General features: G+C 32.1%; 2 protein-coding genes across 3 annotated transcripts; one reads left to right on the plus strand and one right to left on the minus strand.

Annotated features, from left to right (window-relative positions):
- The first annotated feature begins 1529 nt into the window (after positions 1–1529).
- LOC113859229 (UDP-glycosyltransferase 79B30-like) lies at positions 1530–3731 on the plus strand. Its single transcript, XM_027492043.1, has one exon. The coding sequence runs from the start codon at positions 1665–1667 to the stop codon at positions 3081–3083; it is 1419 nt and encodes a 472-aa protein (XP_027347844.1). The 5' UTR covers positions 1530–1664; the 3' UTR covers positions 3084–3731.
- A 4038-nt stretch (positions 3732–7769) lies between these two features.
- Positions 7770–11550, minus strand: LOC113858321 (transcription factor VOZ1-like). Of its 2 annotated transcripts, none has more exons than XM_027490909.1 (5): positions 11313–11550; positions 10748–10975; positions 10465–10623; positions 8930–9542; positions 7770–8733 (listed from the first exon to the last, which is right to left on the minus strand). In XM_027490909.1, exons 2-5 carry the CDS (start codon positions 10967–10969, stop codon positions 8279–8281), a joined length of 1449 nt encoding a protein of 482 aa, XP_027346710.1. In that variant the 5' UTR covers positions 10970–10975; positions 11313–11550; the 3' UTR covers positions 7770–8278. The 2 variants fall into 2 exon arrangements, with proteins under 2 accessions (XP_027346710.1, XP_027346709.1); XM_027490908.1 differs by having other exon boundaries at positions 7846–8733; positions 10748–10971; positions 11313–11482.
- Between the last annotated feature and the right edge of the window lie 439 nt (positions 11551–11989).

Raw genomic sequence — 11989 nt, forward strand, 5'->3', positions numbered from 1 at the left:
ATTTGAAGAATATAGGAGATGTATACCAAAAAGATATTTCTCAAGCTCCAGTGTCATTGATCGAGCATTTTGCACTTATATTAGGAAGAAAACCAAATCACTTACTTGGTTTAGGTTTAGGAAGTGCAGCAATAACAAAAAAAATTATAAATAAACAAATTATTGAAAATCAAGTTGAGAATGGAAAAAGAGAGCAAATGATTTAGAATCAGAGGTGAAAAATTGACTTATATTTTAAGAAAATAAGAGGAGGTTAATTTTCAATTGCAAGTTGAATTGCAATCTCAACGTGAATTGATTGATGCTCAAAAATTAACTTTTGAATCTCAACAAAAACAAATGAAACAAGACCTTGAAATGGAGATAAAACGTCAGTGGACTATCTTATTAGGAGAATTATTATTTAACAAACTATTTAATAATTCACATGCTCTAACGGTAAGTTTATTAATTATTTTAGTTTTTATTACTTAACTATTATATGATTACATTCTTAAAATTTTATTAATTGATTAATTTACATTTATTAATAGTATTTTATTTTCTTTTTTCTTATGTGCAATATCAGAATTCATGAGAGCATCTTTCATTCTATTTTATTTATTTAATTTAATATTAGTTTTTTCTTATTTTAGAATTTTAATATATTGATGTTGTATTTTAATTTTATTTATAATTTTCATGTGTAAAATTTTATTGAATATTTATTATATTTAAATTTATGATTCAATTTATGTCTTCATAATTTATTATTTATGATTTTAATTTTAATTTATTTTATTTAAAAATACAATTGTTATAATATAATCACTTTAATATCATAATAACGTTAATTTTAAAGAATAATAATAAAAATTATTAGTAATATATATTTAAGTAATAATATATAAATTATTAATTAAATATTAATTTTTAAAAAATTTTGGTTCTAAAAATTTTATTTATAATAATTTCTAATAGTGATGAATACATTAGTCATTAATTTTAGAATAATAGTGACTAATATTAGTAGTTGTCATTAATACTCATATATATTAGTAACGTTAATTTTTGTTATAATAAATATTTTATTTTAGTGACTATATAATATCGTCAAAAATATAATAGTGACTTAATTAAGTTATGATAGATGAAGAATTTAAATATCGTCACATAATTATTTTAACGATTACTTTTAAAGTGTTTAATAACAAATATTATGGTCACAAACATGTAATTTCCTGTGGGAAAACTTTTCAAATAAACAAGAATAATTATATGTAACTTGTAAATTTTGATGATATTTTGTCGTTGTATTTCTGTGATGAGGACCCCGATGTGCTCACTTCTATCTAAATATAGGCTCCCACCACCGCAAGAACCAACGAACTAGTCATCCTATCCTAGTATGTTTCTCTATATTCGAAGCTGTCAAATTATTATTATTATTATTATTATTTGTACGCCTCTAACAAATTCTATATCATGCAACCCTTATTTTGTGGTTACCACCATGGCTTAGTTGTCTATAAATACAAACTCCCATCACCGTAAGAACCAAAGGACCTCCTTTATCCTCGCATGTTTTCCTTGACTTAACAAACCTACATTTCACACTGGCCCATCTCATTTCATCTTCTTTGGTTCAGTACTTTTTCCTTCTTCAATTTTCATTGCCAAAAAACATGGATTCCTCACGTTCTCTTCACATAGCAATGTATCCATGGCTAGCCATGGGTCATCAAACAGCATTCCTCCACTTATGCAACAAGTTAGCCAAAAGGGGTCAAAGAATAAGCTTCATCACCCCAAAAAGTGCACAAGCTATATTAGAACCATTCAATCTCCACCCAGATCTCATCACCTTTGTGCCCATCACTGTTCCTCATGTTGAAGGCCTTCCACCCAATGCAGAAACAACCGCAGATGTTCCTTACCCTTTGCAACCACACATCATGACAGCCATGGATCTTACTAAAGATGAAATAGAAACCTTTATTAGTGATCTGAAACCTGACCTTATTTTCTACGACTTCACGCATTGGATGCCACCTTTGGCAAAACGTTTAGGCATCAAATGTGTGCACTATTGCACTGCTAGTTCTGTGATGCTTGCTTACACTCTTACACCAGCTAGATATTATCAAGGAAATGACCTAAGTGAGAGTGAGTTAATGGAACCCCCAGAAGGGTACCCTGATGCATCAATCAAGCTTCATGCTCATGAGGCACGTGCCTTTGCTTCAAAAAGGAAGGACACGTTTGGAAGCAATGTGCTTTTCTATGATCGCCAATTCATTGCATTGAAAGAAGCTGATGTGTTGGCATATAGAACTTGTAGGGAAATTGAAGGGCCTTATATGGATTACCTTGGGAAACAGTTCAACAAGCCTGTGCTTGCATCTGGGCCAGTTATTCTAGACCCACCAACTTCCGATTTGGAAGAGAAATTTGCTACATGGCTTGGAGGCTTTGAACCTGGCTCAGTGGTTTATTGTTGTTTTGGAAGTGAATGCACTTTGAGATCTAATCAGTTCCAAGAGTTGTTGCTTGGTCTTGAGCTCACTGGCATGCCATTCTTAGCAGCTGTGAAACCCCCTTCAGGGTTTGAGTCTGTTGAAGCAGCAATGCCCGAGGGGTTTGAAGAGAGGGTTCAGGGAAGAGGGTTTGTGTACGGGGGATGGGTTTTGCAGCAGTTGATTTTGGCACACCCTTCCTTGGGGTGCTTCATTACACATTGTGGTTCAGGGTCTTTGTCTGAGGCATTGGTGAATAACTGTCAGCTTGTGTTGTTGCCTAATGTTGGTGACCAGATTCTGAATGCAAGAATGATGGGAAACAACTTGCAGGTTGGTGTTGAAGTGGAGAAAGATGATGATGGAATGTACAGCAAGGAGAGTGTGTGCAAAGCTGTGAGCATTGTGATGGATGATGAGAATGAAACCAGCAAAAAAGTGAGGGATAATCATACTAGGCTCAGAGAAATGTTGCTCCACAAAGACTTGGAGTCCTCTTATGTTGACAATTTTTGCAAGCAGCTTCAAGATATTGTTGATGGAAAGGATCTACTAACTGTTGATAGTAACGCTGATAGTGCTGAATGATCATTACATGATTATTGCTTTGAATTGAGATGATGTTAGTTCTTCACAGATGGAATGTGGAGCCTAAAAGCGCAATTCAGATAGTTCTTTTATGTGGAATTTTCTTACAATTCTGCTCTTGAAACACCAAATCAACGCCTGTTTCTTTTTTCCTGGGGAATCATTTGTCATATTTACAATTTTCTCTTTTTTCTTCTTTCGATTCCTCTCATGTATGTATACACCCTCTAAGACGCATTTTCCATTTTGTTCTATATTGGAATGTTGTTGCATACAAGTCGTGGTAGTCTTTTGTCGAGGTGATGTACTAAGCTTGTAAACTATGATCGTTTGGGTTATAATAATGGTAGAAAAGATACTATTTTTCTACAACAAAGTTGTACAATATTTAACTTTTCTATCTCTGTGTCAGATATCTTGTAGCATATTCCCCTCTTCATTTTATATCTCTCTCAATCTCTGTATACATGTTCCTAAATATTATATCAATAATGACGTGAACCAATTATGTAAAATTACGTTTTGTTTGTCTGACTGCATATGTATATTTACGTTTTAAACACTAAAGCCCCAAATTTGATGGCTCTTATGGGGTAGTGAATTGACATTGAAACTTTGTTATCCAGTAATTCTAAATATTTCGATCATGTGACGTACAAAGAAAAAAATAAGTTTATTACTCAAATTATTAAAATTATATATATATATATTAAAAATACACTTCAAATATAAAAAATAAATTTTTTTGTCTGAAGTAAGAAATTACAGCATATCTAAGTCTGAAGGTTCAAAGCTAATTTTACGTGAACGCAATATAATTTTATACTTCTACTCAACCCTTCGATTTATAAAAAGTACATATTTAGAGTGAGAACTCGAATGAACAAAAGTTAATAAGTTCTTAAGAGTGTTTAAATCTGTAATGATTTGTTTAGAGAGTATGAGAATGACAGAGAGAGAATAATTTGTTTTAATTTTTTTTATTTATAAAATATTAAATAATATAATTAAAATTTTAAAATTAATTTTATTTTATAAATATTTTTATCATAATTCAATTGTTATTTTCAACTCATTTAACTAAATAAATTAATTTATTATTATTTCGATCTTTTATTTTAATCCATCTAAATATCAGTTTTTCTTATTCTATTTTTTATCATCTACTTTTTTTATATCTAAGACAAATTTCCTCTGAAGACTGGTGTATAAATGAACAGGAGTGTCTGAGAAGTATGACTTGACATTAATGCATGAGTGTTGAAATAAATAAATAAAAAATGTTATCTGCCATCAAATAATAGAGACAATAATAGTACTTTTGGGGACACCATATCTAATTGTTGAAGTTCATAGATAATGACAATGTGGAGTATCTACAATGACAAACTTCACCCACCACATGAAGCAGCCACCAGTCAAAACTTGTGCTACTTACCATTAGACTAATCACTCAAGTCTTGCTTTGGCAGGGAATAATTTATAAATAATATATATGTATTATTATGTGATTGGCTGGAATCATGTAATATTAAATTATATAAAAAAATTATTTTTATTAAGAGATTATTATGATTTCTTTATTTTGTTTTAATAAATTATCTGTATTTATTTCCTGTAAACTATTATTATTTCAGTCTTGCATTATTATCTTCTAAGATAATATATTCCTTTAAAAAATTATTAAGTGTATATAAATTATCATAATAGAATTTTTTTTTTTACAAATTTATCTTTATTAAATGAATTATAATGTCATAGACTCATTTAAGTGTTTAAATGAAATAAATGAGGTTATTATTAAAAATAATTAATTTTTTAAAATTTTGTAAGTTGTAAATATTTTAAAATAAAGTAAAACATTTAAAGAAACATGTATATGGCACCAGAAGAAAATTTTAAGAAATAAATATTTATTAAAATTTAATAAATACTTGTTACTATGTCTTTTCATCATCTACTATACATGTTTAAGATAATAATAATAATAATAATAATAATAATTTTGTACATATTAAATATATTATTATTAATAATAATTATTTTACATACAAAAGACATAAAATATGCTGTTAATCTTTGAGATAATATAAAAATTACCAATTTACTATCTATTTATTCTAAAACTGTCAACCAATAAATATTTAACAAATAGCCTTGAATATTATACACTCAAATATATGCTGAAACATAATTGCGTCGCTCATTTTCTACGAACACTTTGTATAAGAAGCCTAATAATTTGAGATCTGGTTTGTGTTTCATGAGCGATACTCTCTCAGATTTGTTTTCTAAATAAATAAATAATTCATCAAATTTTGATTTTGGTCTCATAAAATTATTATTTTTTATTTTAATTTTTACATTAAAATATTTTATTAATTTTAATTTCTAATTACTTTTAAATAATAAAATAACAAATTCAAATATTATCATACATCAAATTTTTTCTAAGTAACACTTTTTTCTGGAGCTAAATTAATAAAAGGAACTAAAATTAATAAATTTTAATTTAAAACTTTAAGGAGTAAAACTTGGACAAATAATTTTAAAGATAAAAATTTAAAGTCAATATATATTTTGCAAGACTAAAAATATGTTTTAAGTTAATTTTAATTAAGTGGAATACATGATGGCTTTTATGGTACACAAGGGGAGATTGTTGCTGCAATTTTTTTTCTTGCATTGAATGGCTGGTCATTATATTTAAAATGAGCTTTTATTACTTTATTCACTACTTACTCCTAAAAGAAAGAAATTGCATAGAAATACTGGTAAAATCAATGTTGTGAATATTAGTCTAGTCAATATTCTATAATTTATTTAGTTGACTTTTCCTGTAAACAAATAAATAAATCAATTTGATAAATACTTTATATTGGTCCAAAATTAGCCTTATTTTATTGTTTTATTTGATTGCCAATGGCTGTTGGAGTTGACAACATTTGGTTAATTAGCTTTTTAATAGTGTTTAGAAATAATGTATACAAAAATATAATATTTTAAAAAATATTACAAAAATATAGGATTTAAAAATCATCACATACAAAAATTCAAAGATAAAAAAGGTTATAAAATGTAAAAAATTATTAATAATGATTTTTTAAAAAATTTAAAAAAGCAAAATTTGCCGATAATGATTTTTAAAACAATAAAATATTCTAAAAGTTCTAAAAGTCACTATTGGTGTTTTTGAAAATTTTATATATTTCTGTAATTTTGCCCAAAAAAAAAAAACCATATATTTGTATTTTGAAAATAAAAAAAAGAGCCACATTTTGTTATACTGTCCATCCTAAATTCCATCTACAATCCCCTAAATGGTGTGTTATTTATGGGTTTGCATCTAAGTTGGTGGAGCATTCTTGTTCACCATTAATTAAACTCGCATGCATAAACAACTTAAAGATAAGGAAAGCTGAGACAAGAAGCATGAAGATAATGACCAAAACTTAAGTGATTGGATCTTGAGAACTGCACAACCTTGAGCCTTGTCACCAACCCTCGGGAGAACCCAACAAGTTATTGTTGGAACTCAAGACACTTTAGTTTTCCAAAAGAGCCATATAATTAACAATCATCCCAAAAACTATTCAGTCAATAACTGCCTCACAAGAATTGCTAAATCCTGCTTAGAAATCGCGCCCCCTAATCTTAAAACACGTATACACTCAGTGACAGAGAGGCATGCACATTTGATATATTGACAGGTAAAAAAATATCTTGTTCTTTCTTTCATCTTTAAGTGAATGAATAGATTATAAATCCTACAAATTCTTTCTACTAATCCTCCTACTTACAAAATAAAAATAAAAATTATATTAAATACTTTTTTTGTGAAGTATTATAAGATACCATTTCTCTAAATATTAAGAGAATATTAGGCTAATTTTTGGCACAGATTTAGCATCTATCATATTTGATATCTTATTGACATGTCACACAAACCTATACCTTCTTCACGAGGGAAACGGATCCTCTCCCATTTGCGTGGAAAATTAGACCTCCAGTTTCAAATTCACTTAAGCAAATCCGATTTATCTCATTCTCCCCTTCTGAGTTACCTTCTTCCTTCCCCATCCCAAGCTTCCAGTTCCCTCCCACCTCCAAGCTCTTCCCTCACCCTCAAACTCCCCCTCCCCCCCACTCCCAAGCTTTTCCCCTCAGCCTCCCTCCCCCACGTTCAAGCTTCCCCATCCCAAGCCCCCCAAAAAATACTCCAAGCTCTCCCCCCTTCCCCACTCCCCCACCCTCAAGCTCCCCCCTCCCTCCACCTCCAAGCTCCTCTCAGCCCTCCCTCCCCTAACCCAGTCCCGCTCTCCCTTCCCCCAACTCCCACCCCACCTAGTCCCACTCTCCCTTTCCCCAACTCCCATCCTGCTCTCCCTTCTCCCAGCCCCCACCCAGCTCTCCTTTTTCCCCCAGCGCTGTGCTCCCCTCAGCCTCAGCTCCCACCCACTCAGCTCTCCCTTCCGTTTTCAGCCCCCTCCCTCCCCACACCTTCTCCCCCTTTCCTCTGCACCTCCACATCCTTTTGTCATAACTGGACATCCAGTTGCTGCGTGAATGGAAGAGAATCTGGATCCATGAGGTTTACTAAACCAAAAACACTATGCCAAAAGTAAGCTTCTTGTACGGATTTCTAATCATGATTTGGGACTTTCCAAACTCAAAACCAAACATGTAATAAAAATCATGAGCAGTGATGTCTCATTCAAGAAAAGGCAACAAAGTGCTTGCATATATATATACACAGGTTCTATTTTGCATTCCTCATGGAATTGCAGCAGTGGTACTGGTAATAAAACTAATCCCACCAATAGAGAACATGTACAAGCAACTTAATGCAACTAAATTTTAAGAGTATGTCAGAAATTTGGGTGATAGCCAACAAATGAAAGTGCCACTGATCCATCAGAAAGCATGCAGAATCTTCTTACAGAATAGATCTATCTTTTAATCTATGTAGCATACATTGAGTTCCTTATGAGTAGACTTAACATAATGCTAATATCTAAAAGTAGACTAACAATAAATTCATTGGACAAGAATTTGAGCCTCTTCTACCACAAGAAACTGATATTGGCATGTTACCTTGTTCTGAGAATGACAGAAATTTCTGCATGCTGTTATCCATACTCAAATATGTACAAGTTGGTCAGTCATTCGGTTAAATTACTCAACGAGCTATTAATTTACTTTTCAGGAGATTCAATGTTCTCAGACTTGGCCTTTGTTTTTCCCTTGATTGGGTGTCCATCATCGAATGATGGAACAGCAGCACTAAGCTTTCCCATCTTGTTCTGTAAATCAGTTAGGGATTCCTTGGTCACTTTTCCTTTAGGACTTCTCTTTTTATCCACAAGCTTTAATTCTAGTCTGTATAATGCACAACCATCATGGTTATTGATTTCATACTCATACAAATGCCACTCAAGATAACTAAGAGGCTGTGGATCCATGTAATAGGACCTCTTTTGTCCCCCATGTTCCTTCATCACCTGTTTCCTTGATTCATGCCAACCACGCCCGCTGTAATCTGGGAGTGATCTCTGTTTCCTATTTCCACTTTCAAATGCCCTTCTAGGCTTGTCAAAGAAGAGCCACTCCCTAACAGTTTCACCCTCAAGAAAGGAAAGATCAAAGAACTCTGCAACAGAAAAAAGCTAACATTTCAAACCTAAATAATATGGATGAAAAGTTATAAGCATGGGTGGAATACTATCTTCAACAATACATTTGATAGACAAACCTGTTGCTAGAATTTGCAAAGCATTAATGCATATAAATATATAATAAAATAGTGCAAAACAACAAAAGTAATAAACCTCCTTGCCTACTCTCACCTGAAGCATTCCAGGGTGATTTAGTTGAAGCAGCGCCTTCGCAACTAGGGATGCCCACTTCTTTTCCCTGCGTCTTTGCAAGAACAGCAGCAAACAAAGGACCATCTTTTACACCAATGCCTCCAGGTCGCAAAATTGGAGTCATGCCAGGAAGACCCTCACTATTTGCCAAAAGCTCATGACAACTACTACAGTAGTTCTGGCACCATTCTACCCCTTGGGCAGGTCTGAAACAGTCCCACAGTGCACATTTTGGGGCTAAAAAAGCAGAAGGTGGTGGGCGGATATTTGGAAGAATGTTAGGTATAATATTCTCTCCACACTGCACAGTGTCATCAGCTCCAAAAAACTGGCTACAATCAAAGCCTTCTTCAAAAGTAAATTGAGTTGACTGTGAGTTTTTTACTTGTGTGTTGTACCTGAGTTCCTGGTATAAATCAAACTGACCAATCAAATCAGAGTTGTGACCTGTGTTGTGATTCAAATCTTGATTTAAACTGAATGGATGATAATCCAACTGTGTCATATCTGAGTTATTAAGAGCATGGTTGTACAGAGTTGAAGCAGAGCCTTCGAAAGTATGATCTAGTGTTTGGTTATCATCAAAACATTTCTGCAAGATACCAATTGTCAACTACTATTGCTTAAAGAAAAACAAGGAAACAAAAGATTCATCAGTAAAACTCAAAAATATGATTGTACAGATTAGAAGTTTCTGCTCATATATATTCTATTTCTTTATACACTGGATAAGTTCTTTTGAGAAAATATAATAGAAGAATTTGTTGTAAAAATATTTCTGTTTTAGGAAAAATGAACTACTCAAATGTTTAGCAAGGCAATAAGTGGTTCCATATTAACAATTCTGAACAATATTAACAGGTAAAGTGGTTAGTTATTCCCAACTAGAAATGTTTTTTTAAGAGTTCCTTTTCCTAATCCTCCCTAAACCGATGAATTCCTGAAAGGGGACTCACTGCATGTTCTTCCTAAAACTTTCAACAAGTAACATCAAATAACAGGATGGCTTGGGCATAGCTCATGGGAATTGGGATAGAGTTTGGGTAGGGTTATGGTATTGAACTCATGTTTGATTCCCATATAAACAGAAAGACAAAAAATTATCTAAGCCAATGAGACAAACAAAAAGACCACACAGCACACAGGCATCAGTAGTCTTCCCTTATGCTATACTTTATTTTATAACTTCAACACTCCTCATTGATGTTTACTTGTTAACTATCTAGCACAAGAAAAAATAAACTCCAGTGCAGTTGAAGCCATCAGATAAGAACAAAAAAAGAAAGTTGACAAACAAAAACAGCAGCTGTTAGTGTCAACATATTCAGTTATGCCAAAAGAGCAAATAAAGGATTCACATAATACATACATTATATTTTTCATTTTGTAACTGTAAAAACTTATATCAAAAGAATACGACTGAGAAGCATAATAAACAAATTAATAGAGGTAAAGTTTTCCAAACCAGGCAACATATTAAAAAAGGGACTCCAAAACTAGTTCAAGAAACCTACCTCCTGAAAAAACGAATAATTGTTATCACTAATGTTATTTGGATGGAGCTCGGTCTTCAATGGCTCAGGTTTTGTTAATGGACTAATAGCATCATCTTTCTCCTCAATTACTTGCAACAGTTGGGCAAGTTCGCTAGTAAACGAATCAAGGCTTCCATCCTATAGAATGCCATGGCCAGCATATATTGCAATGCGTTAACTTTTTGTTTCTATTTTTGAGATGGACAAAAATAAACATGCACTAGTATTATAATCAGCTACGTTTAAGAACTCAAAAACATACAGCTAAGGAGGTGGTCGGAGACTCCAGTTCCGCTTTCCACTCGCGGAGCAACTGATGCATCTGCTCCTCAAAGATCACAATGTCATTAGTCCTTCCTTCCTTTCTTGCAGACTGAAGATTGGTGAAAATCCCTTGAATTTTATCCACAAGGTGTTTTTCCTTCTCTTTCATGGATTGATGGGAGGAAGATCCACATTTTCCCTTGGAACTTTCTTTCATCATACCTTCCTAGAAGAAATGTTACAAAATAACCAAAATAGAACACAATCAGACTACAGCATGCCAAATATTCTAAATTATAAACAAATACACATGCAACATAAGAAACTCGTTTTAAAATGATGCATGACAGCGATCAACTACAATCTATAATAAAACTCTTCAGCAAACATAGCCATTTAGTCATTTACATTCCACCAAAATTAAAAAAAAAAAAAAAGTGACAAATAAATTGCAAACACTGATGGATGTACCCAAGTAGAAAGTAACACCCCTGTTGACCAAGTTTGGGGCTTTCTACATCTATGTTGAATTTAAAGCAGAATTAGCTTGATGGGTAGTTTACCTTTATCCTTGAATTGGAGAATGAGGTACAAAACGACGACGCAGAAAACAGAAGTGAAGGTTCCGTTCGGATCAGCACTGAAGGAGATGCGAAGTGTTGAAATGAAAGCCCTCAATTGTGCATCTCAAACTTGAATCGTGCAGATTTTTTCTTTTAGGTTATTATCAATGATGCGGTGACTTGTGAGCACGTTCCAAACTTGAAGTAGACGCAAGAACTTTTGGTATCTGCCTCAGATACCTTTCCTTCTTTTCCTTATTAATATTTTGCACACATCTCTTTCTAATAATTATTTTTCAATTAACAAATATAGAATTTTATCGAAAATTAGGTTAAAAATATATTAAAAATTATGTTTTTTTTATATATTTTTAACAAAATCTTATAATATATATATTACTAAATGATTTCATTGTGATTCTTTTTTGTTGTTCCCCACTTGATCTCTCTTAATATTACAAAACTTTTATTTGACTCTCCTAAACATCACAAATATTTATTTTATTATTATAAATGTTAGGGATTATATTATTTATGTATCAGATTGATTTTCAGACAATTAGGAAAAATCATCCAATTTGATTATTAAAACAAATACTGGTTGGGTTTAAATTAAAAAAATTTAAATTTAATCCAATCTGATTAAACGGTTTATATTGAACGCTTTATTTTTTTCA

The sequence above is a fragment of the Abrus precatorius genome, unplaced genomic scaffold, assembly GCF_003935025.1.
Source record: "Abrus precatorius isolate BTA unplaced genomic scaffold, Abrus_2018 Scaffold2, whole genome shotgun sequence".
NCBI lineage: Eukaryota > Viridiplantae > Streptophyta > Magnoliopsida > Fabales > Fabaceae > Abrus > Abrus precatorius.

Coding starts and splice junctions, on each gene's coding strand:
- LOC113859229 (XM_027492043.1), top strand. CDS start 1,665: ATGGATTCCTCACGTTCTCTTCACATAGCAATGTATCCATGGCTAGCC.
- LOC113858321 (XM_027490909.1), bottom strand. CDS start 10,969: ATGATGAAAGAAAGTTCCAAGGGAAAATGTGGATCTTCCTCCCATCAA. Junction 9,543..10,464: donor ATTATTCGTTTTTTCAGGAG/GTAGGTTTCTTG, acceptor GGTATCTTGCAG/AAATGTTTTGATGATAACCA. Junction 8,734..8,929: donor ATCACCCTGGAATGCTTCAG/GTGAGAGTAGGC, acceptor TTTCTGTTGCAG/AGTTCTTTGATCTTTCCTTT.